Source organism: Echinops telfairi, unplaced genomic scaffold (assembly GCF_000313985.2).
Source record: "Echinops telfairi isolate 266 unplaced genomic scaffold, ASM31398v2 ScPeMD7_60;HRSCAF=208, whole genome shotgun sequence".
Taxonomy (NCBI): Eukaryota; Metazoa; Chordata; class Mammalia; order Afrosoricida; family Tenrecidae; genus Echinops; species Echinops telfairi.
The window spans coordinates 36,906,371-36,933,398 of record NW_022103958.1 but is presented as its reverse complement, the minus strand read 5'-3'; the positions used below and the strand labels follow the sequence as shown (position 1 = coordinate 36,933,398).

Sequence of the window (27,028 nt, the reverse complement as noted above, 5' to 3'; positions counted from 1 at the left end):
ACTATCCTCCCTCCCTCCCCCAAGTACACTGCACTGAATTGATTCAGACTCTAAGACCCTATGTAGGGTTTCTGAGCTGTAAATCATGATAGGAACAGACAACTTCGTCTTTCTCCCATGGAATGCCACCAGGGCTCCCTAGACCCCTTAAAATTCTTCTCCTTCGTTTCTCCTCATTGCTCAATTCCAAAAAATGTCCCCACCTTTTAGGTACTAGAACAATGTCCTATTTCCTTTGTACTAAACTCTGTCTCAGTTATCTAGTGCCACTATCACAGAAATATTACACGTGAATGAGTTTAATAAACTTAAATTTATTGTTTTGCCATTTAGAAGGCTAAAAGTCGATTCAGGGCACTGCCTCTAGGGAAAGGCTTGCTTTCTCTGTTGGCTCAAAGTGTAGGAAGATTGTTGTCTCCTTTCAGCATCTTTGGGCTTGGCGGCCCGTGGAGAGCTCCGTGTGTCTTGGCATCAATCTTCCCCAAAGAATCAGAGCTTCCCGGTGCAGGGACCCCGGGCACCAAGATACACTCTGCTCCAGCGCTTTTCTCTTTGTGATAGTAAGTCCCTCTGATCTCTGCTTAAGTCAAGAGATGAACTCGAGGTACAACCTAATCCTGTAGATTGTATCCTGCCTCCTTAATATAACTGCCACCGATCCTATTTCATTAATACCAGGTTAAGATTTACAACATATAGGATCATTAACTACACCAGGCCACAAAATGGAGGCACGTTCCAGAATACTGAGAATCACGGCCTAGTCAAGTTGACACATAATTCTGGGAGACACAATTCAATCCAGGTGGAGGAGAGGAGGGCTACGTGGGTGGGGGGTGGGGGTGTGCTGGAGGCTGATGGAGAGGCTATGAAACCTCTCAGATGGTAAACAGCTCTTGGAAACCCTCCAGTGGTCGTTTCCATATTCTTACCTTCAATTTGTAGAACCACATGGAGGCATCAGTGTGGCAACTTACAAATTAGGTCTGTCATTTCTCCTTGAACTTCCACTTTGGCAAATGAACATGTCCCCTTGGAGTACAGAGGAGAAAAGAACAAGAAAGATGAAAGTCAATCCTTTCTAACCCAGTAGGTCAGCTTAGTTATGAAGGTTTAGGGCAAACAGCAGAAGTAAATGACTTTATGTGTGCGAAATGTATTTATCAATTTTTTACCTGGCCTTCTTAAACCTGATGGTTACCAGAGCCTGGCCCTCCATGGAGCTGTTTGGTGTGACATTTAAGAACATGGGGCTTAAGTTTCAGCGAGCTAGAGTCAGAGCTAAACAGTGCCATTTTGGTGCTCTGTGATTTCAGATAGGTTACTTGATCACTCTACATTTTAGTTCTCACATTGGTAACTGTAGGAGAATGAAAGCACCTCCTTCCAGAGGCTGCTGTGAGAACTGAGAAGAGCCACAGGAAGCCATTTGGGTGAGAGGAGGCACAGCTTCCACCTGAATAAATGTTAGCAATAGGATTATACACTTTATCCCCATCCTCCCTTACAGCAATCTTATGAGACAGGCAGTGCAGCTTATCAGTTTCCCATCTGCCAACCTAATGGAACTTTACCAATATACACAGAGAATCTTCAATGGGTCAAGTCCAGGGTTAGGAGCAGCAGGCAGGCAGGACAAGACCAACCTGAGATCAGAGTTGTTTATAGAGTTCAACGAATAAAGACGACATTAAATATGTAACTGAGCAAGTGGGAACAGAGGAGGTCAGGGAATAAGTGGAGGGCTACAGACCCCTGAGCAGAGGGACCTAAGCTCACGCAGTGGTCAGAGAAGTGTCCCTCAGAAATGACATTTAGGTCAAGACTTCAGAGAGAGGAAGGTTCGAAAGAAGACGTGGGAGAGATGGGTCAGCAGATGCAAAGGCTGGAAGTCGATGTCAACAGCAGAGGAAATGACGGAATTGAGTGTGGCTGGGACAGTGTGGGAAATGAGCTGGAGTAGGGCCTTGAGGCTTAGAGAGGAGGAGTGTCCTGTGCAGCGTCACGTAGCTGTTAAGAGGTGGAAGGTGGGGATATATGGACTCAAGCGGTGGCTCCTCATCAGGTGATCTTGCTTCATTATCATCATCTATGCACATGATGCAAGTACACACATATCCTTTTCAGAGCTTAAACAGAAGCCCACGTATGAGTTATTGAGAGGCGCAGATGTGTTACCGATGTCTGTTTCTCTAGGAGAGCCTCAGAGGCCTGGGTCCAACAGAATCGCATAAGATGAGTTTCTGAGTCATCAAGTAGGAAGCGGCTGTGAAATGGGCTCACGGACCTGGGAATCATTACCTGAAGAGAGAGTCAGGTTTCTTGATTTTTTTGAGGTGCCCTGGTGGTGTCGTGGGCTACTCACTGGGCTGCTAACCCTCAGGTCAGCAGTTCAAACCTACTGTGCTCTCTCAGGGTGAAAGATGAGGTTTACAGGCTCAGAAACCAACAGGGACCATTCTGCACTGGCCCTGTCGGGTCACTATGAGTTGGGATGCATCTGATGGCAATGGGTTGACTTCTGAAACAGAAACTACCCGGAGCTTCACTAGGACTCTGTGTAGACTGAGCGTGTGATGAGTGCAGGCGCTGGAGTCAGGTGCAAGAGCTTTAAATCAGGTGATGCCATTGAATGGCTGTTGGAATCTCTCTGAGCCTCACTGTTACGGGAATGCAGGTATCCCCCAGTGCCTGGAAGTTCACTTTACACTACTCCACCTTTTTTTTGACCTTTGCAGATATTTTGTTTTATTTTATTAAAAGATAATTTTATTGGGGGCTCTTCCAACTCTTATAACAATCCAAACATCAATTATATCAAGAATATTTGTATATATGTTGCCATCAATTTTTTCCTAGATATTTACTTTCTATTGAGCCTTTGGTATCAGCTTCTCTTTTATTTCCCCCCCCCCCCACCCTCGTGACCCCTTGATAAATTATAAATTATTATTATTTTCATCTTGGGGCCTGTTTTTATTAACAGAAAGGAAAATCCATAGAGGATTTTCGCTTTTATGGAAAAAGGTGGAACAGGAATCTAGCACTTGTCATTTGTTTTGTCATGTGCTGAGCTGTTCAGAGGCAGCCAGTGTCTCCAGTGTTGAGAATGGTGGTGCCAGCTCCCTTCCTGGGAGCTACACTGAGCAGCTCGGTACCATATCTCCCTATTGGATTATGTCTGTGAGACTCTACCAGGGGTACCCCCAAATGGAATGTGATGTGAGGGGGATAGAGTATTTGGAGTTCATTCCACCAGGTCAGACTGTTAATCCAGCTTTCTATTTAGAGATTCTGAAAAGATAGGGTAACAGTGTGTGACAAAAAAGGCCTGATTGGTGGCAGGCAGGAGACTGGTTTTGCCACCACGACAATGTACCTGCTCACACAGTCATCTCAGTGTGCCAGTTTTTGGTGAAAAGCAGCATGCCTCTCTTGCCCCTCACACCTTACTCAGCTAACCTTGCTCTGTGAGCCTTCTTTTTGTTTTCTCAAATGAAGAGGGGCATGAAAGGACAGCGATTTGAAGACAGAAGAGGTGAAGAAAAAATGAGGGAAGTGCTGACAGCCATCCAAACAGATGAGGTTGAAAAATGTTTCCAAAAATGAAATTGCAGATTTGACCAATGCATGAAGTGTAATGGAGAGTACTTTGAGGGAGATTAAAAAATTTTAAATACATAGCTTTGGGGGGTGGGGGGATTTCAGTTTTATTGGGTACCCCCTAGTACATTATTATTTTAGGCTTTTATGTGTTATTTGGTATGACTTAGTAGACGATTATTTGGAGTCTGAGGATGCTTAAAAACTTTTCCTCAAGCAAAGCAATGAATTCCCCAGGGAATACCAAAAATAGACTTTGGGCCAGGGTATGGCACCCCAACAGACTCAACCAGACAACACTCCTAAAACTCAACAAACAGACCTGTAACTATTTATTGGCTTTTCTTTTGTTGTTGTTGTTTTGGGTTTTTTTTTTTTTTTTGTTTTTTTTTTTTGCTTTGATTTTCTCTGTCTTGTTTTTGTGCTTATTATTGTCTCTGCATGTCTATCTAGATAAGATAGATGGGATAAACAATCTGGAGGAAAAAACAACGGAACCAAAGATCCGGAGGGGGACATGGGAGAAGGGGAGGCAGGGGAAAGGAAGGGGGTTGTCAATTAACTCAAGGATGAGGGAACAACTAGTGATCTAAAAATCAGTGGCGAGGAATGTATAGGATGCCTGGTAGGGCTTGATGAAGGGCAATGTAGCCAAGAGAAATTACTGAAACCCAAATGAAGGCTGAAAATGATAGTGTTCCATTAGAAGAAAGTAAAAGGAAATAGAGGAAAGAACTAGGAGGCAAAGGACATTTACAGAGGTCTAAATACAGGCTTGTAGATATGTAAATATATTTATATATAATGATAGGGAAATAGATCTATGTACATATATGTATATGTTAAGTATTAAGGTAGAAGATGCACATTGGGCCTCTACTCTAATACTCCCTCAATACAAGAACACTTTGTTCTAATAACCTGGCATTCCATGATGCTCATCTTCCCAACATAATCTCCAAAGACAAAATGGGTACATAAGCAAATGTGGTGAAGAAAGGTTATGGTGCCTAGCTATCAAAAAATTTAGCATCTGGGGTCTTAAAGGCTTGAAGATAAACAAGCGACCATCTGTCAGTGAAGCAACAAAGTCCACATGGAAGAAGCACATCAGCCTGTGTGATCATGCCATGCCAATGGGATCAGTTATCAGGCATCAAAGACCCATAATAAAAAAAATCATATCAATGTGAATGTGGGGGAGTGCAGAGTGGAGACCCAAAGCCCACCTGTAGACAATTGGACATCCCCTTACAGAAGGGTCACAAGGAAGACACAAGCCAGTCAGGGTGCAGTATAGCACCGATGAAACATACAACTTTCCTCTAGTTCTTTAATGCTCCCCCCACTTACTATCATGTCCCTAATTTTATCTTATAAATCCAGCTAGACCCGAGCATGTACACTGGTACAGATAAGAGCTCAAAACACAGGGAATCCAGGGCAGATAAACCCCTCAGGACCAATAATGAGAGTAGTGATATCAGGAGGGGAAGGGGAAGGTAGCGGGAGAAAGGGGGAACCTATCATAGTGTTCTACATATGACCGCCTCCTAGGGGGATGGACAACAGAAAAATGGGTGAAGACAGACATCGGTCAGTGTAAGACATGAAACAAAAAATAATTTATAAATGATCAAGCGTTCAAGACAGAGAGAGGGAGGGGGGAGGGAAAAATGAGGAGCTGATACCAAGGGCTCAAGTAGAAAGAAAATGTTTTGAAAATGATGATGGCAACATATGTACAAATGTGCTTGATACAATGGATGCATGTATGGATTGTGATAAGAGCTGTACGAGCCCCCAACAGAATGATTTTAAAAAAACAAAAAACCTTTCTTCATAGAAGTAAATGGAAATGGCTTCTTTGCTTCATGCCACTTTGGCTTACAGAAGGTTTCACAGGAATGATGGGAGAAGCCTGTACCAGATAGCATATGTGAAAGATTGTCACACAGAAGGTGCCCTGTAGATAGCTTCTTTTACAGTACACTTGGGACTCTGCAAGCCTTCTAGAACATTGATTATTCAATCTCCTCCCTGCCCATACACCCTCCTGTAGAGTGATGGAGGACCATGTCCTAGAAGACTGGATGTGACAGAATACCTTTAGTGCCATAACCCAACCCCCTTTCCTTGATCCCTGTTTCTAGTTTCAAGGTGTGTTGGTGCCTCTCCCCTTGACCTTCCCCAGCACTCTTGGAAATGAGTGAAAGAGAGGATCAACTCTGTGGTCACATTACACTGAAATGTTATGGAAGGCCTATGTCAAATATTAAGGGCATAGGATGAATGATGAAAATAGAGATTTCTGGGTAGTGTAGCTGGAGCAGGTGGTCAATGTATGGAGATGAGAAAAACGCCGGAGAAGCACAGGAGGGAAGAGGTGGTTCCTCGGGTGATAGGTAGATGCAGGAGGCATTCTGTGGAGTCCACTGAAGGAGAGAAAAGCTCCTTAGTGATTTTAGCACTGCAATCATGCTGGGCTGTGCTCTTAACATGTGAACTTGTAAGGTTGGGGATGGAGAGAGAAAATTCTCTGTCACTAAGACAAACTCCGATGCATAGCGAGGTCGGTACTGATGCAGCTCTGCCCAGGATCAGAAGCAAGGAATGAAGACATTGGAAGGTCCCCTCAAGGTCAGAGCAGCAGCATTTCCTTTGATGACACACGCTTGACTGGGGCTTCATGAGAGCCTCAGTACAGAGGGAGGGATGGATGGTAATACCCTAACCACACTGTAAATTGTTTATAGCTCGTGGCATAAATGATTGTGCTTAAGTGAACTGTTTAATAAATAGTTTATAGTTTACGGCATAACCCAGGGTACGTCCTTCTACGTTAGTCTACATATTGTTTTGATAAAGTCCCCAATGAGAGACCTTTCCAGGTTGAGTCACTGAGAGGTGGCTGGACTAGGTGGACCCAGCTGACATCTGGTGAGGAGTCCTTGTAGTTTCCTGTTTACTCAGTGAAACCCAACGGGCTTACAATGGCTTTGGAGGTCATTTGTGACCTGTCCCCAACTCTCTGAGCCTATCTCCAGCTCATCTATACCTTCCTCACTCCATTCTAACAGCATTTGTCTCCTTCCCATTGCTCATACAAACCAGATGTCTGAGTACCTTTGGCTCACTGCTCAAAGCTCACCATGGCTAATGCTCTCAAGTCCTTACAGTGTTTCCTCAAGTCTTATCTGCTCAGTGGTTTCTACTTTGACCACTTCATTAAAATGACAGTGACTTCCCGGGCTCTCACATGGGGAGTCTTCATCTCCCTTATTCTACCCCTCTACTTTAAAAAAAAAATCATTTTATTAGGGGCTCATACAACTCTTATCACAATCCATCCATCCATCCATTGTGTAAAGCACATTTGTACATTCATTGCCCTCCTCACTCTCAAAACATTTTCTTTCCACTTAAGTCCCTGGTATTAGGTCCTAATTATTCCCCTCCCTCCCGCTCCCCCCTCCCTCATGAGACCTTGATAATTTATAAATTATTATTTTGTCATACCTTGCCCTGTCTGACATCTCCCTTCACCCACTTTTCTGTTGAATGAATGGATGAATACAGAGTATCTGAGAGAGATTTTGTGAGAGGATGTGGACCACAAACTGTTTATAGATACTGGGAACATCTGGAAATTTTTGGAATGAAGATATGGGGATGAGCAGACCGGTGAGAAGGATTAGAGTTCTTCAGAAGACTATTAGAGTAAACCCATTAGAACCAACACCTCTCAAATTAACTAATTCTTCTGCCTTCCAAACTTGTTTCTATGATCTGTTTAGCTGCCCAAGTAAAAATCCTGGGCTTTACTTTGACAGTACCCTATTATTTATCATCTACATCAATCAGTATCAAAGTCCTGTTGATTTGATTGTCTTGATCATTTTGAATGATTGTCTAAGATTACTGCTGACACCAGAGCTCAGGGTTCCATCCTATCATATACTTGAAAGCCATTCTGGCAAAATATGAAGTCGTTGGCTTACTCTATGTTTTCTTGAAAATCTTGATTATACTACTCTACTTTCTTTTCTGGTATAAAACATCACTGTAAAAAAAGTAAATAAACAAAAACCCAGACTGATGATAAAATAATTTTCTATTCCTTCTAAGTAACAAGGACTTTTTCCCTAGGTATTCAAAGGAGCATTTACTTTTTAAATCCAATCATCTGTCTCAGATATGTGGTGTTCTCTTTCAATACATAGTTTTAAGTTTTCTCATAGTTTCCCCCTCCTCATAAGAAGGTTTTACTGACTTAAAACTTTTAAAGTTTGCTCTGTTCTTTCTTCGCATTGTGTGTATGTTGGATCTTCTTTGCTATGTTTTATTGTTTGTCATGTCGTCACTTAGGTCTTGTCGGTGTTGGTGGTTTGTTCACATCTGTTTATATTTTGAGACTTATGCAGATACCTTATGGCCTAATTTTGGCATAAATAGTACCCATGGGTTTTAAAATTTTAATTAAAAAAAATCAAAATCACAGGAAGCTTAGGAAACAGGTAGGTACTACTTCCCATTTGCATATGAAGGAACTGATGCACAGAAAGGTTATGAGACTTGCCCCAAACTCTAGAAGTAATAAGTGGCAGAGCTGGTAAAATCCAGCCATTTCAGCTGGGAAATTTTTGCTGTGGTAGGAACAGTGATATTCAAAGATACCATCGTGGTGCCCAGAAGACCTAGTGATATGCTCGTGATTGATGATCATTTGATGGTACCCAAAAGATGTTGTGGTAAGAGCAAAAATGATGACTGTGACAGTTGGAGATATTTGTCAATGCCCAAGGTGTATGACATTAATCAGGAGAGTCAGCCCTGCTGAGAGGAGACTTCAGATTCTGAGGGCTAGAGTTGTACCCAGTGGTAATGTGTGGCAGGGGACAATGAGGACAGAATCGGTCAATGCTACATTGTGTTGATTGAACCAGTCTTACGTGTGGGGATAGGAACTTTGTGGGAATACTTGAGAGAGAGACTTATGGCTCATTGTGTTGGGATAAGAACAAAGTTGGGCTGTATTTGTTTATGCCTGCCTCTATAGATCATGTGAGCATCCAACTAGACTGTTGTTACACTCATGTTGTCTAGGCTGTTTGATAAGGGATCACCAAAACCTAGCCCGAGACCTGGAATGTAGTCAAAGTTGGTAGTATTTAATTGAATCAAGTGAGCTAGCTATTGACTGGGAGATACTGTTTTATACTATAAACCTTGTCAAACTGTTAGAATATTTTGTTAATTTCTGGGGCCATCTGGGGATAGACACATCTTGTAGGAGCCCAGGTCTCCCTTCAGACACTTTCCCAAGACTTGAGGACCTCTCCACACATCCCCAGAATGCTCTTTGCCTGTACATTTAGATCATGTGCTGAGCATTGAGATCATGGTGGCTAAGGATCCAAGCTGTACTCAACCAGGGTGTTGCTTAGTAGAAGACAGGAACCTTTAAAAAGTGTCCTGAGGAAAAGTGAAGGGGAAATACACGTGGATGAAGCCTGGTGTATTGCCTCTGACCCTAGACCAGGGATGTGAATAGCCTTGGTGCATTGGGAAGTGGATTTTCGCAGATGTGGTTAGGTTAAACTCTTAACACCTTATCTTTGATCTCCTTTTTCACCCCTTTTAAAGTTGTTTTAGTTTCTAATGCTTTCTACTTTCTTCTCAGTTGAGATTTATTTCTACTTTATGTTGTTATTGTTGTTAGCTTTTTAATTTCTTTGTTTTGCAGCATATAAAATCCAGGATGGGTGAATCTACAGAAATAATAACTAGATTAATGGTTTCTTGGGGGTAAGGCAGGAGAGGTTAGGGGGAAGTGGGGAACTAATAACAATGAGTACAAGAAGGGAGGAAGCATTCTAAAATTGTGGTATTATTGTACAACTCTTCTTAATATTATTGGACTACCAAATTGTGTGATATGTGGATTATGTGCCAATAAAATGGTTTAACAAAAAGAAAGGGATCCCAGAAAAAGTGTTTATCTCTTTCTTCCTTTCTGCCTGTCTTTAATGATTACGATGATGATGATGATAATAATAATAATAGCTATAACTTGTGCCAGACCCTATGCAAAATGCTTCAGGGCTTAATCTCAACCAATCCTTACAATAAATGCAGAAATTAGACATTACCCTACTTTACATTTAGGCAACTGCAGCTCAGAAAAAAACGTGTCCTCATGGGCACCTGGACACCTGGACAAAACGCCTGTGGTTGTATTAGTTCTGATGGGAGTGTTTCTATGTAAAATGAAAGTCTATCTCATCATTTCTTTTGTGGGAGCTAATTGCATTTCAATTTTCAAAGTTTTACCACGGTTCAGGGAACTCACTTACACTCAGACTGACATCCCAGCCAAAGACAGAAGCTACACTTACTGAAGTGCAGTCCCAGGACAGGAGCGGGGATGAGTCCAAGGGATTTCTGTTTGCCTAGCCCAGGCCAGTTAGGTTCATTCTTTGTTCAGAAAAAAAAAGATCAGTTCTCTTGACATGGATTCACTCATTCAGTTCCGTCTCCCAAAGCCTCTGGTTAACTTGATTCAGTTGAATATTTCTTGATACCTGCTATGTGTCAGGCCTCTTGCCAAGAACTGGTAATCCTGAGATGCACCAGAATGTGTTTGCCCTTGAGGATCTGTCCGGGTCTGAGGGGGAGACAGGTGAGGAGAGGGTCTCTAAGGCAGCGGTTCTCAACCTGTGGGTTGCAACCCTTTTGGGGCTCGAACGACCCTTTCACAGGCATCGCCTCATTCATCACAAAGTTACAGTGATGAAGGAGCAACAAAAATCATTTTATGGTTGGGGGTCACCACAACATGAGGAGCTGTATGAAAGGGTTGCGGCATTAGGAAGGTTGAGAACCGCGGCTCTAAGGGGTCAGGTTATCTGTTTGGATTTGTGGGTCTGTTAAGTCATCTGACCCTTCCTCTCCTCAGTAGCTTCCTCTCAAAAATGGAGACCATAAAAGTATCAACCTAATCAAATCAGGAGAATAAAATGATGTTCAAGCTCACATCCCTTGGGGTTCAATAAATATTAACTAATACTGGTAGTTTTTAATCTCTCTTTCCAGTTGACTTCAGAAGTTGATTTTTATTCTGCTCTCTGTTTTTCAGTTAGATACAACCATCTTATTAATTCAGTGGTTTCCTTCTAAGTTGGGCAACTTGGGTGTAAAGCATCTCGGAATAAGTCAGGCTTGGCAGGAGGGGCTTGAGCAGCAAAGTCATATTGCCTCTAGCTGTTGGTGGGCCAGAGCATCACCATGTCCTCTCTGCTCTGCTCAGGAGGATGTGCCTGCTTGGAAGGGTCAGGGGTTAGTTCCTGGGGAGGATGCAGGGGAGATAGGGATCCATGGTTTGCTGGTCTACTGAGATTCTTCTTGTACTTGGTACCTTCGGCTGCTGCATGGGGAGTTAGTGGTTTCTGTTTAAGCCATCTCTAGAAAGAAAAGGTACTGTAAGCTCATTCTCAACAAACAAACAAAAAAAGACTATTTTCCTCACAGGTGCCCTCTGTCCACCCTCATTTCTGAAGATGTCCCCCCGGAGGACAGCTCCTGCAGCTAAATAGCCAGGAACAGCTTGGGCTTGGAAGCAGCCGTCACATCCCAGGGCCTGGGATCCTGGTCCACCTGCCCCTTCAAAGCGTTTGTCAGAGCCAGCAGCTCAGTTTCTCCTCCTCCTCTTCTGGTTCGACAGAAGCCTCTGCAGTTCTTGCTTGGGAACGTGGAGTTTTTTATTTCCCTAGGTTACAATCACCTGCACCCGCTCTCTGCTTCTCCCCCCACCGCACCCTCTTGGCCTTTAAAGGTATGGCCAACGTGGGAATCATGAAATCACAGAGATTAATAGCACAGATCCAGAGTCGAGAGAACAGGATTTGAAGCTCGATGCTACTTTGTACGAGGTCATCTTGCTTCTCAGCATCTCAGTTTACTCAGCTGTGAAAAAAAGGGGGGTGGTCATGATAATACCCAACTCAGACAGTCGCCACGAGTGAGAAATGAAATATCTTACATGAAGGACTTAGCATAATCCCTGGCCCACAGTATACACTTACTAAATGCTAGCCATGTTTATGCTTACAATGATTCTTATAATGCTAAGTGGGTACATAGTAAATGTCAGGATGCTACCTAGCTTGACTGAGGAGTGACCCAAAGGGCTTCTGAGGAAGCCAAGCACAGAAGAAACAGGACATGGAGGCTTCCCTGTGACTCAGCCACCGGAGGGCTCTAAGGCAGATGGGTGGGAGCCTCACCAGAGACAAAGCCAGTTGATTGGCCAGGCTCCTTTCCTCAGAGAGAACAAAGAGAACCATTTAAATCCCCTAGTCCAGCCCGGGCCCCTCTCTTTCTTCCACTTCCACTTTCCACTCCTGACTCCCCAGCGAGGTGCCCCCTGCCTGGAGCTCATTTCTCTCCCTGCCATGAGGTTCCCTCCACTGGGTGAGGGAGAGCCGGTCTCAGCTCCTGCTTCGGACTGGAGGAGCAGCCAGGACAGTGAGCTACGTCCAGGAGAGAGAAAATCAGGAACTCGTAGGTCCAGCTTTGGTTTTGTGTTTGTTTTTAAATCGCCTTTGAAATTTTAGGATAGATGTTGATTTACAGAATAGTTTCAAAGATAGTGCAGAATGTTCCCATTCACCCCATAGCCAAAACAAAGACCCTGTCATTAGTACCTTGGTATTAAGAAAACTCCAGAATATATATTCAGATTTCACTAATTTCCCACCAATATTCCTTTTCTGTTTTTAGGATTCCATTGAAGACATTACATTTTGTTGTCATATGAGTCTAGAACCATTTCTCAATCATTCCTTGTTTTTTTTTTTTGTTTAAAATTTTTAATTATATTTTTATTGGGATAGCTTCACACGCAATTTAATAGTTTGATTATCTTAGATTTGCTCCATTGTTTCCACAATCAACTTCAGAAGGTTTCTTCTTTACTCTTTGTCGTTAGCGCCCCCTTTCCCTCCATCCTCCCCTGCCATGCCCAGAGACGATGATCAATCCAGTCGCTGTCTCCGTGGATTCACCTATCCTGGGCATCATACATAGACAATCACATGAAATACAAACAGAAAGCAAACAAACACCTCAAAACAGTGACCAGATCAAAATAGAAAAATCTCATTCAAAAAGAAAGCAGCAAATATTAAAACCTGAAACAACTTCAAAATTAGTCAAAAGGGAAATCAAATGATAAGATATTGCATTTTAACCTAATTGCATCTGCGATAATCAATTTTACAATGCTTCCTGTCTGATAGCAAGATTATCATATCCGAGGGGTTTTACCGGTGGCCTAATTCAGAGGGCTCCTTGTTTTTGATGATGTTGGCAATTTGGAGTACTAATCAGATATTTGGTAGAATATTCCTCCAATTGGGCTTGTTTGTTGTTTTTTCTCATGTGTTTTGGGGGAGAATATCACAGAGGTGGAATGTCCTCACTGTACAATACCAGGGCTAAATGTTGGTTTTTTTAAAAAAAACCATTTTATTAGGGGGTCATACAACTCTTATCACAATCCATACATACATCAATTGTATAAAGCACATTTGTACATTCATTGCCCTCATCATTCTCAAAACATTTGCTTTCCACTTAAGCCCCTGGCAACAGCTTCTCATTTTCCCCCTCCCTCCCCGCTCCCCCACTCCCTCATGAACTCTTGATAATTTATAAATTATTATTTTGTCATATCTTACACTATCTGACATCTCCCTTCACCCACTTTTCTGTTGTCCATCCCCCAGGGAGGGGGCTATATGTAGATGCTTGTAATCAGTTCTCCCTTTCCACCCACCTTCCCTCCACACTCTCTGTATCGCCACTCTCACCACTGGTCCTGAAGGGATCCTCTGTCCTGGATTTCCTGTGTTTCCAGTTCCTATCTGTACCAGTGTACATCCTCTGGTCTAGCCAGATTTGTAAGGTAGAATTGGGATCATGATAGTGGGTGGGGTGGGGGGAGGGAGGAAGCATTTAGGAACTGGAGAAAAGTTGTATGTTTCATTGTTGCTGCACTGCACCCTGACTGGCTCGTTTCCTCCCTGCGACCCTTCTGTAAGGGGATGTCCAGTTGCCTACAGATGGGCTTTGGGTCCCCACTTTGCACTCCCCCTCATTCACAATGATATGATTTTTTTTTGTTCTTTGATGCCTGATAAGTGATCCCTTTGACACCTCATGATCACACAGGCTGGTGTGCTTCTTCCATGTGGGCTTTGTTGCTTCTCAGCTAGATGGCCACTTGTTTACCTTCAAGTCTTTAAGACCCTAGATGCTCTATCTTTTGGTAGCCGGGCTCCATCAGCTTTATTCACCACATTTGCTAATACACCCACTTTGTCTTCAGCGATTGTGTTGGGAAGGTGAGCATCATGGAATGGCAGTCTAATACAACAAAATATTCTTGCATTGAGGGAGTATAGGTTTAGTGTTAAATGCTGTTTCTGTAACGCTCGGTTCTAAGTTTCACAATCTGGGGAGAGGGAATTGGATATTTGGGTTATTACTGGTTGATGTTGACATTGATCACTGGGTCCAGGTAGTGTTTGCCAGGTTGATGCATATAAAGTTGCTTCCCCACCCCTTATCCATGCTCAGTTCTTTGGGAGATATTCACTAGGTAAGGCCCACACTCAACATCCCCCCTCCAGTTTTAATGATCAAATTTATGATGATTGAACCTGTAAACACACACACACACACACACACACACACACACACATCTGAGTATTTGCTCAGGCAAGGATATAGAAAATCACCTACAGACACGCAGATACAGTCACACAGATCATATAGACAGACACTCAAATGAGCTCATATCCACAAACACAGACACTCATAGGCACAAACACGCAGATGGTGGAGAAATCAATACTTTTGTCAATATGCTTCTCCTTCTAGCAGAGTTATGAATTGAGTAGAATTTTTATTAACTCTGTTTTGAAAACTTTCTAATTCTTAAACACCTTGGAGTGAGAGTTGTGGATCGGGGAGGATGAACTAAGAGTTCAAATCAAATAAGGCCTCCTAAGACAGGCCTGGTCCTTACACCTTTAGTGATTCAGCCTCTCTCCCCATCTTTTCCGGCCCTTCCATGACTTCTGGATTGGGCTGGCCATTCCCATCCAGGCCAGAGGTGGGGAATGTGAGTGTTTGCAATCACAGGGTTCCCAGTGTTCTTCCCCAGGGAGAGATGTGGAGCACCCACCCCAGCAATGCAGGCTTACTTTGTGCTGGGTGGGTGCTTGCCCTAGAGATGACAGTTTAGCTCAGTTTCTACCCGTGTTGCCCAGATCTGCCTGCCACCCATTCAATAGCTTCTCAGGACTTTGCCCATTAATGCCAACCTCTGACTTGCTTTTCTCACTACTTTCATGGAACCCATAATGTCAGCCCAACGGATTAATCCATTGTCCATTTGTCTCCCGTGGAAGAAAAACAGTGTGTTCTACTCCCATAAACCATTACAGTCTAATAAACCATTACAAAACCAAAACTAAACCAAACTCACTGCCATTGATTTGATGTTTGACCCTGTCCTGCAGGATCACTAAGACTTGACATTGACTCTAAGTCCATGAGTTTGACTTGGCTTTGTCTTACCCTATCTTTGAATATGGTCCCACTTTCTTCACATGTCCAAACTCTACCCAACTCCAGAGTTACCTCTTCCGAGAAGCTTCTCCTGATGGCCAACTGGATGGGGGGTGGGGGCTCCCACTGAATTCTTGACAAACCCTTTCTAAGATATGGCACCTACTCAATGTCCTCTTATTTATAGGAGTATTGTCTTTAGGAAAAATTCTTTTGTCTGCAAGCAGTTGAAATTGATCCTTAAGGATTGATCCCCCCAAATGATGCTGGAGTTTCTTTGTGTGTGTATGTGGGAAGGAGGAGAGTCAGAATAACTGTTATCCATGTGGCTGTGAGTCACATGACCCATGCCTAGAAACTGATCTCCACATGGCTAGGTTTAAAACGTCACAATTTGGGGAGAGGGAGTTGGATTAGTGCAGCTTGGCTCAGGAGCCACGCCAGGACCACCCGTGAGGCAGTTTCACACAGCACAGATCTGGCCACTGGAGGACACCCCAAGATTGAGGGGAGTCTCTCCAAAACAAAGGGGCAGAGAAGTGATCTAGGGAGCCAGTAGTTAGTGCAGCTTGTCTTTGCTATTCATCAAAAACGAAGAAGGGAGCCCCCTGTAAAATGATTAAAAAAAAAAAAACACTAAGAAGGGATTCTGGAAAGAGAGAAACAACAGATGTCTACTCCCAAGTGTTTGTGCAGTAAATGAGTGAATGACCGAGAGACTACTGCATTTTCATCTCTTAACATCCGCTAAGTATGTGTGGCTCTCAGTTCTCTATCTCTCAAACACAGTGCTCACATGTTCCCATCCTGTTTATCCCTTTACTCAGTGTGTTTGTCTTGGGCACCTTCCAGTTAGCCAGAATGGGGGAAGTATGTCATGTCTCCTGCATGCCTAAAACTCAGTCATCCATTAATTTGGCATATGTTTATTGAATATGTACTATTGAGTGGTTGATAAATGTGAGGCGATGAAAATAGACGGATACAAGGGCACATGCTCCACAGGACTTGGCTAATGCAGTCACACAAATCGCAGCAACATGTGATTAGCACTCCCATGCAGGATGCTCAGAGAGGCACAAGGGCTGGGGGAGGAGCTGATGATGACGCCGTCTTGGAGGAAGCCCATCGTCTGCTTGTCAGTTTATTGTACTGACGAGGCTCAGAAATGATGCCACTGGTCTTGCAAATACCCATAGGGTCATTCATGATGAATGGAGAATCAGTGGAGATTCCAGAGGAAAACAGACTAGGAAGAAAGGCCCGGTGATCCATTTCTGAACATTAGCCAATGAAGACATTCTACATCATAAAACAACATTGTCTGAACCTATTCAGGCACTTCATTTGGAGGAGAACATCATGCTTGTTGAAGTAGAGGGCCAGGGGGTGGGATATACTCTCTGTGAGATGATATCATGGATGGAAATTTACTCCCCCCAAATATGTGTTATCTTGGCTAGTCCTTGATTCTTAGTGGTTTGGTAGTTTTGTAATGATGCAATTTGGTATTTATGTAACGATGCGACCATCCCCCATAATGTGATTTTCTTTGATTGGCCCATCAGTTGCATAGGGATTAAGGTAGGAGGATTTTCTCAGGTCATAGCCCTGGCTCCACGTTTCCCTGGGATGTGGCCTGTGTAATCTTTTATCTTATAAGAGAGAAAAGCAGAAAGCTGGGAGTAAAAAGTATCCTTTGAATTGGGGGTTGTGTGCTGAGAACCCCCTAGACCCAAGGGGAGATTGATGCTAAGACACATGGGGATTTTCAAAGAATACCCAGCTCACAGATGCTGACAAAAGCCTGTCCCCAGAGCTGGCAGAGGAGTGCAGTCTTCCCCTAGTGCTTGCTGGTGCTCTGAATTTGACCTCCAAGCCTCCCAAACTATGAGAGAGAAAAAATTTCTATGTGCTAAATCCATCCGCACGTGGAGTTTATGTTACAGCAATGCTAGACATCTAAGATAGATGGATTGGCACAATCGCCACAACTGGAACATGTCCGTTTTTGTGAGGATGCTACAGGATGACACAACAATTTGTTCAGTTGTCCATAAGGTGGCCATCAGGTGGTGAACTTCAGTCTGAGAGTGAACCATGGGGATGCTGAATACGCATGGTATGTTTGGGAAATAGGGTGGCTGAGTGTGCCTGTGGTGTAGGGAGTGTGTTGTGGCGGGGTCATTACAATGAGGGAAAGATGTGAAAGGAAGGCATGTGGGAAGAGCATCATGGGTCAGATCATGGGGTCCTTGCTTCCCATCCTCAGAAGTTTGACTGACGGGAGGGGAAATGAACCAGGGGAGAAGGGCAACTGAAGTATTCAAACAGAAGAGCAACATGAGGCAACATCTGGGTAAACAGCTCGTGTACACTGTTGGAGTAATGGCAAGCCTGGCAATGGCATGAGTGCCACTACAGAGAGAGCTGTTGACTCGCAGCTCTTTGCCTAGGCAGCTATACATTGGATTTAGGTACTGATTTGTATACACATATTAAGAGAATATGGATAATGATGCTTATTGTTGTATTGAACTTATCGTGACTAAGAACTGGAAACAAAGCCAGAGCCTATCATGGGGAAAGGGTTTCATACTGCGCTAGATATCCACACATGGAAGATTTTTCAGGAATTGTAAAGAATGTTTTAGAACTCTACTGGATGACTTGGAGGGATTTTCACGTTGAATGAGAAAATGAAAATGCAGCAAAGTAGCTTTGGGCCACTTTGATAAGTCAAGTTGATGTGATTGGATGATAGTCTATGGACGAATGTATGAAGATGAAGACATATAAGGAATGGCACTCAATAGGTTACTAGGAGCCCACCAGAGCACAAGGAGCAAAGGTGAAGGGAGAGGTCAAAGGGTAGAGATGCATACATTGTCTGTTACCGAGGAGCATTTGTGATACAAGGAGGCTTCAAAACATTCATAGAAAATTCCATTATCTTTTCATTCCATTGTTCCATGAACAATTTGAAGCCCTTTGTATGATCTTCCTGATGTAAAGTTAAAAACAAGTGTGTGTCCATGAGTTTGGAAAGTTAGAATGGGCAGCAGGGGCTGTGATTTTAGGTGACTGTGTGTATACATATGTGTGTTTAATATGGACCTGTGTATACATATATTACGGTGGGGAATATGTGTGTGTGTGTGTGCTCGAATTCCTTATGAAATATAGCCACTTTCTAGAAGCAAGGAGAAAAAGGTCATTAGTGAGTTTTTCCTTTCAATGATTCAAAATATTATATCCTATAAGAAATCACACATCCAGCTTTGGTACTTGTATATTATAAGCCTGGCCTTTGAAAATTACATTAGAAAAACTTACAATCAAACAGTTACATCTTTCAGGAAACCCTGCCTTTTGTCCTTAAAACCCACTAAAATGAAGAGGCGAATCTATCATGGGAATTGGAGCAGACCTTTGTAACATCCCTTCCCCTGGATGCCTTGTCCCCTCCTTGGTTTGCCATAATCACGCAGAATCAGAACTAAGCCCTTACTGTGGTCTACACAGACTTATAAGAGCTGGCCCCCTAACTGCTCTAACTTCCTTTCCTACATCCCTCGAGGCGCCAGGCTCACTATTCTGGAATGCTGCTGTTCCTCATGTATCTGAGGGACTCTCCTGCCCCCAAGCCTTTGCGTTTGCTGCATTCGATTGCTCTGGAACAATGTGCACCGGTATTCCCATGACACCCTCTCTTGTGTCCTTCGAGTCTCTGCTCACAATGCCCCTTCTCAGGAACCATCTCGGGTCCACGTACTGTAAATTGCGACACCACCCAATACTCTCTCCAGCCTCCCTGTCCTTTCCTCTTCTTTTCTTCTTCCCACTTCCCACTTCCCCGACATATCATACACTTTGCTTATTTATTTTGGAAATTACTTTGAAAACTGGCTCTTTCACTGGAAAGTAACCTTTAGAAGGGCAGAGCTTTTTTTATCTATTTGTTTGTTGCTGCAGCTCAGAGGTTAGGCCAGCACTTGGCACATAGTAGGTGTGGAATATACATTTGTAGAATGGAAAAAGTGGTGAAAGAGGGAGAATGGCTTAGAGGCAGGTATGGTCAGCCACAGAAAGACCAGTGAGAAGGCTGTTGGGCTGAGCCCAGCGGAAGGCAAAGGGCCCTGAGGTTGGCCTCTCGTGATGACCTGCACATTGGGCTAGTTCTGGTGGAATTTTGAGGGCATCCTGGCATCTGTAACTGTTTCGTTCACTTCTTGTTAGTTGGTCTTGATTGGTTAAAGACGATTGCAGGCTTGACATCTTCACCCCTACTTCTCCCAAAGTGATTGGCATGGAGATGGCACTCACTCCAAAGCTCTCAACACGTGTTCAGTGATCGGATGCTGCTGAATTCCATTGCCTGGGTGCATCGTAGGGTGAATGTTCTTCGACTAGGACCCTAGACTCATGCTGCTGTATGAAAATGGATTAGTGTTTCTTCATTGCTAAAGTCATAGACATGCTCACTAAAGAACACTTGGAAAATAGAAGAAAGTTGACAACAGAATGAAAAAGCCTTTAGTTCTGCCACCCATAAAGAACTGTTAACATTTTCATGGTTTTTCCTTTAAATATTATTTAGGAATATTTATTCCCAATAGGATTATAATAATCTTGTGCGACATTATTGCACTTGCTTTTCCCTCTGTTTCTTTTCTTGTGGCACATATTTTTCTTGATTATGAACTTTTTGAAAGCATTCTTTTAAATAAATGCAACATGTTTAACCTTGTAGCTGTGTCAAGATCCACTTAACGATCTTATTATTATTTGATCATACACTATTTGTGCTTTCCCTGTACTTTAAGGTTATCTGGGACTCCATTAGACCTCATGGCTCATGGCTTATTTATCTGTTCATTTACCTGGGTCCCTGAAGCCTTCTGGGTCTCAGTCTTATATCTCTAAGCTCAGGATAATGAGAAATGATTCGGAGGGTTAAGGTGTGTGAAGCAGAGCTGCAGGGCCCAGTCCATAGTAGGTGCTTAGCAAATGTAAGAAGGCTTCAAATGGGAACACGTGTTAGCCATCCCTGCTCTCTCTTCTGGCTGCAGGCTGCACCTGATGCAGGTGGATTCGGTCCAGCGCTGGATGGAGGACCTGAAGCTGATGACAGAGTGCGAATGCATGTGTGTCCTGCAGGCGAAGCCCATCAGCCTGGAGGAGGATGTGCAGGGTGACCTCATCTTGGCAGGTGGCCCCAGCCCTGGGGACCCTCTGCAGCTGCTCCTCAAGCGGGGCTGGGTCATCAGCATGGAGCTGCGCCGGATCGGGCAGAAGCTGGCCCAAGACCGCTGGGCACGAGTGCACAGCATGAGTGTGCGCCTCACCTGCCATGCGCGCTCCATGGTCAGCGAGTACAAGGCTGTCAGCAGGAGCTCATCGCGGGAGATGGGCCAGGTCAGCGCCCTCGGGCGAGGGGGGGTGAGACTTTGGGAATCGGCGTGCCTTTGGCTGCTCTTTTACCACAGTGGGCAAAGGAGACGGGACAGACCTTTGTTGAGAACCTACTGTGTGCTAAGGAGTCTTTGGCAAGGGCAAATGGTTAACTTGTCTATTTGCTAACTGAAAAATGGAAGTTCAAATCCAGCCAGAGGTGCCTTGAAAAAATGAATTGGCAATCTAGTGAAAAATTACCTCTGAAAATTCAACGGCAACAGCTTACAATTTTACTCTCTCACACATGGGACCACCAGGAATCAGAGTCAACTCAACAGCATCTCTCTCTCTCTCTCAGTCTCGCTCTTGCTCTCGCTCTCTCTCTCCACCCCCTTCGGTTCACTATGCTCTAGGCAGGAGCCCTGGTAGTGTTGTGAGTTATGTGTTGAGCTGTTAACTTCTAGGTCAGCAGTTCAAAATCACCAACTGCTCTGCAGGAGAAGGACGAGACTTTGTGCTCCCGTAAAGAGTTACAGCTTTGGAAAACCACAGGGTCAGTTCAACTTGGTCCTGGAAGGCAGTGTTCTAGGCATTCTTGCGCACATCTCATTGAACCTGCACAGCCGGTGAGGCAGGCATCATCATTGGAAATCTGCCATGGCTACTAAGTACTCTGGCTTGCACGCCAGGCTGCCCGTTTTCAAATATCAGCTCTGCCATGGGACCTTGATATGTTTTCTGTGCTCCGGGTCCATTATCCTCATGGATATCATGCCCATTGCTAGCAAGTTGACTTCCATCCATAGCAGCCTCATAGGACAGAGTAGAAGCACCCCCACAGGGTTTTCAGGGCTACGATCTTTATGAAAGCAGATGGCCACATCTTCCACCTTCAGAGGGGCTGGTGAGCCCAGCCTTTGGATTAGCCTTAACTCCCACGCCACCACGACTTCTTGAGCATAATGATGGTGCGCGTTCAATACATTTGTCATGATAACCCCATGAGTTCGTACATCTAAAACCTCTGTAAAGGTTGAGTGAACAGAGTAGCCAGTATTCTTATCCTCATCTCATTTTTTAGGAGAGGTCATAGAGGCTCAGAGAGGTTTAGTCACGTGGCCCAAAGTTATTGCGTGGATGGTATTCACCCTCAGCCTTTTGCCGATTCCATGCTCCTGTCTAAGAGTCTTTTTCTCAAAGCCCGAAGTCTCCACGAACTATTTACATCCTCTTTCATAAATTCTTTTTCTTTGACATTCACTTTTATAAGACATTAAAAAGAATTGTGAAGGAAGTGGGGGGTTTTACATTTTAGATCATCAATTTTGTATTCAATGGTTTAAATCACTTATCAATCCCACTGCATCGCTTACCCCACCTCTCTCTTTTGATTTCTCTCCTGCATCTTGCCGCTGACTCTCCTCCCTTGCATCCAAGGTAGTCCCTGTCAAACCTCCTCCTCCTGTGCCTCCCATGCGTGGTAATAACTGCCAAAATGTCACACCTTTGGTGTGAGATTCTCACCATTAGTTCTTTACTCTTTGCCTGAGACTTTGCCACCCTCCACTTTGCAGACAGTACATTTCCACTCATTCTTTGAAGCCCAGCTCAAATGCCCCTTCTTCTCTGAACCTTCTCAAATCCCAGAAGAGAACTAATGATTCCTTTCATTTATTTCTTGTGTTTCCCAGACAGCTGACCACACTCTCTCTTGCCCCCATATGACACAGTCATAAATTGTGTGTTTGTTCCCCCTGGCAGATGACATGATTCTTCACCTTTATGGCCCAGAGTACCCCAGGGCACACAGGTCAGTAAAGGCTGATTGACTTGGATAAAATTGATGTGTGTTTCTACAGATTGAGAAGTTACTAATGGAGAAATGTTCAGAGCTGTCTGCGGTCACAGAGAGGTAAGTCCAAACCTCGGTCTGCCAGCCCATTTTCTGCCAGGGGAAGGATCTGTCTGTTCCCTTCTGTGCCATTGAGGTAATTCCAATGCATAGACTGGACTGCCCCAACTAAGGATAGACTGCCCCATAGGGTTTCCAAGGCAGTCCATGTTTATAGAATCAGGTTGATGCATTTTTCTCCCAAGGAGTGGCTGGTAGGTTTAAACTGCCTACTTTCCCACTAGCGGGTGAGCATCCAACCACTGGATGTGAGTGGGAATCGGGGGGTGGGGGCGTGGAGAGGGGGCGTGGGTGGCAGGTAGGTGGCCAGTTTCCTTTTGCTGACTTGCATCAGCAGCTCTCAATCCCTTTCTGGGATTTTCAGTGTCCATTTGTACTTCTAGGAATAAGGCAAAAGACAGAAGAGAAGCCTGGACATAGGAAAAAAGAGGGGAATTGATAACGATAAGGCTTCCTACAGCTTTGAAAAACAAACAAACAAACAAAACAAAAGTAGAAACAAAACAAAATTCACTGCCATCCAACCTAGTCCGACTCCAAAGTGACTCTATAGGGTCACATCAACGGTATCCAAGTTCTACCTATAGGAAGAGGGTAGAACTGCCCCAGTGGGTTTCTGAGACAGAAATAGAAAGCCTCATTTTTCTCCTTTGGAGTGGCTGGTAGTTTCAAACTGCTGACCTTGCAGTTAGCAACACAACAAGGAACCACTATACCACCAGGACGCACAGCTTTAGAAAGCGTCTCTTATTCTCAGAGTCAAGGCAAGGTCAAAGCAGAGACTCAATCCTTAAACACATACATGGACACAACTGCTTACCAACACTCACTTGCTCATATACAGACTATGAACACATCCTCGCAGGAGTACCCGCTCATGCACATGTCTCACATCTTAACATACATATACTTCCACTGAGACACACACACATGCTCACCAGCATATACAGACACACCCTGGTCTGTGATGTCCTCTCCTGACCTGTCCCGGCTCCCACATCCTGGAGGAAGTCTTGGAACTCCTCATCCCTGCGGGCTACCGTGGTGCTTGGCCTCCTGCCATGGACCATTCCCAGACTGTTTTCATGTCTGGGAATCAGGTGCTTGGGGCTGCCCTCCACTCATTGTAGACCAGCATTTTAAGGGTCTCAGGCATTGCCACATACCTGACCCTCCAGCACCTGGCACCCTTCCTTCCCATCCCCCATCGCCCCACCCCTAACATCTCTGAGAAGATGCAGCCTGGTGGCAGTAATGGCAGATTTCCTGAGAGAGAAGGTCAAAGCTAGGATTCAGCCACTAGCTGATAACCTTTCTACCCAGTGATATGGGCAGTCAGCCCTTGTCTCAGGGCCGGGAGACCATCTCTAGAATACTTTCTCTTCCCTGAAGTTGCTGTCTCCCCTCCCTACGCCAGTTTCATCATGCCCTAGAACTGGTACAGAACCAGGTTTGGCCGCTGAAAGGGTCTGGGTTGCCCAGTGCCCCATCTGGCCACTCCCCAATGGTTTCTGCTCCCCAGGTGCCTCCAGGTGGAGAACGAGCATGTCCTGAAGTCCATGAAGGCCTGCGTGAGTGAGACCTTGAGCACACTGGGCCAGCATTTTGGCCAGCTGCTGGAGCTGGCCCTGACCAGGGAGGTGCAGGTCAGTGCAGGGACAAGGGTGCATGTGTGGCCACTGGGGGTGGTGGACAGAGGGACAGAGGGGGTGGAGAGTTTGCTCTTGGATGTCATCCTCTTCAGCCACCAGTGCTGACCCTAGCCCTTGGTGAACTGGATGCTTCCAGAGCATCTAGCCCAACTCTGCATTTTCCAGATATGAGAACTGGGGCCCAGAATGGAAAGACTTCCATAAGGTCAGACAGCAAGGCTGTGGCAGGACCCAGGGTCTCCCAATGCTTTCTCTTCTGGGGTTGTTTCCACCACTGGCGAGCATCTCCTTTGAGTAATTGTTCTAGCCCACCACCACTGGTGCTGGCTAACCCGAAACCCTAAGGCACCTCTAGAGGATAAGCCAACTCGGAAACTCTTGGCAAGAGAGAAGTCTCTAGAAAGTTATATTGTCTAGTCCCTGCTTCTAGTCTGGCTTCTACTTGATTCCCAGGAAGAGTGAGGCTTTGGGGCCTTAGTTAACTACCTAGTACTGTCATGGCAAAATAGCACGAAGGCAGTGGCTTTCAAGAACAGAAATGTATCGTCTCATCGTCCTGGAGGCTGAAAGTCAAAACCACAGTCTTGGAGTGGTCGGTGCTTCCTATGGTTATACTCTCCTGGCTTCTGGAGACTATCAGCATCCTTGACCTTCCTTTGTGGCTGATAGATGCATCTGTGCCCATCCCCACCCAGCAGCACTCCTCTGTCCTCCCCTTTGTAAGACACCACTCAGCAGCGACTAGGTTTAGGACCCACCCTACTCTGAAACAACCTCATGTGCATCACCAAGGAGAAATCTCTTTTCATACAGGGTCATATGCATAGGTACAGGACTTAGGATTTCAGCATCACTTTTTTTTGAGACTGCAACTCCATTGACGACAGGGTCTAGCAGATCTATTTGAAATTGTGGTTCTCCTGGGACCTTAGCCCGGCTCCTCAACTTCTTGCACATCGTGTTCCTTGTCTAGAAAATGAAGAACTTGCCCCGCCAGAAGTGAGAGGACTAAACAAACTACATGTGGAGGGTGCTTGGCACATCATATGGGTTCAATACATGTTCTTTCCTTCCCTTGACCTTTTCTATTTTAAATGCCTCCCGGCAAAGCCGATGCCATACGGTTTTCATTAAGATAGGTCTTTGCCCGTTATTTATAGTTCCAGAAATATTGTGTTACATATTTGCCATTCTTTTCCCACCACAAATAGAAGCCTTCCACAAATAACAATTCACTTCCCATAACTCAAACTCTACTGAGCTTGTTTCTTCTCTTTCCTTAATGTCCGATCACTTGTCACAGGGAACAGGCCATTTCGGCCTGGCTCCCCTGCTGGCCCTGCCCTGGTCCATGATCCTTGGTTCCCCGAAGCCTGCACCCCATGTTAGTGTGACTGGCTCCACAAACTCTCATGTTCCCAGCCCTAGAAGGACTGGAAAAGGCACCTCTCCCTGTCTGGGGAGTCTGAGATGGGGGAAGAGATGGCCCAGGGCTCTACTTAATGCTGGTGAGAAAAGGCTGATCATCACGTCCCAGGTAGGTGGTGGCTCAGGCTGGGACACTGCCCTGAACAGGACCATCAAGTCCCAGAGAGCGCCCGTGAAGCAGGGGGCCAAAATCAGTGAAGACATTAAGGGAGCGATGAGCAAGGGATAGTGAAGTCAGTGGTGGGGCCTGGAGGAGTTTCTGAGTGTGGGCATTGGTACTAGCTGCTGCTTTTGCTCTCCGGTGTTGACTTGGCTGGAAATAGCAGGCTCAGTTAAAGGGGCACTCAACCCAGTCTGGTGTTTCCTCTTCTGATCTTGTTCTGAGCAGCATTTTTGGTTCCATTTCGTGGGTTACCTTGTGCCCATCCCCAGGGCTGGTCACCTGCCTACTTCACCTGGGCCTGGGAGCTGAGCTGAGCTACTTTCAATGCTGTATCTCTTCTGTTAGAATGTGGTCCCTGGTTGACCTCCCTCCCCTGTTAGGGGCAGCAGAGTTCTGTCCTATATTCCTCGGCATAGTTGGTATGTTCTGAATATTCCTGTCCCCGTACCGTCTCCCCTCTCTCCCAGAACGATGTCCTCGAAGCCCTGCTGTGGGGTGGGGGTGGGGGGTTGCCATGCTCTTGTCTGACCTTGAGCTTCCTTTTATATTAGGAAGAGTCCACACAGGGCAGGAGGGGGGGGAGGCGGCGCGGCATAAGAGGGAGATTGACTGGGTCATTGTGCTCAGTGCTGTGTGTTTCCTACAATGGTGCCTCTTCCAACTCCGTTCTTTAGCACACTAATCATTATACTAGGATCCTGTCTTTGGACTATCTTGACAAACGTGAAATGGAGTCAATGTCTTTGCGTGAAAACTTCTCCTAGGTGTGCCTATCTACATGGCAGACCTTCCAAATGCTCCTTCCATCCTCCTGATATTTGTTGTCTGACTGTGAGCTTCTATCAGGAAGGGGGTTGTGTTTCTTTTGTTCATAGACATGTCTCTGGTGCCTAGAATGGTACACAATGCCGAGCAGACACAGTCAAAATCCTCTGAATAAACAATAAGCAGTGATTTCCAAACGTACATGATCACCCATCTTCTTTAATTATTCAACCATCTACTCAGATGTTCTGGGATGCTGGTGTTTCAGGCAATGTCATTTGGGAAACGTTCTGTAATAGTCTGGGTACTTTGGAGAAACAAATTCACGGCCGACTCACGTATAAGAGAGTTTTATGCAAAGAAAATGTGCATCACGAAAACATCCCAACCCAATGCTGCCCAAGCTCACAAGTCCAACATTAACCCATTAACCCAACACCAGTCCACAAAGTCCTCCACCTCACAAAACAG

At 44.8% G+C, this 27,028-nt stretch overlaps 1 protein-coding gene across 1 annotated transcript in view; it reads left to right on the top strand.

The window, feature by feature from the left end:
- INSC (INSC spindle orientation adaptor protein) overlaps positions 1 to 27,028 on the top strand; it is a 163,483-nt gene that overhangs the window by 47,930 nt on the left and 88,525 nt on the right. The window contains exons 3-5 of the mRNA XM_004711565.2: positions 20,313 to 20,658; positions 22,497 to 22,549; positions 24,072 to 24,195. Of these exons, the coding sequence (XP_004711622.1) occupies positions 20,313 to 20,658; positions 22,497 to 22,549; positions 24,072 to 24,195 (523 nt within the window). The remainder of the gene's footprint in view (positions 1 to 20,312; positions 20,659 to 22,496; positions 22,550 to 24,071; positions 24,196 to 27,028) is intronic.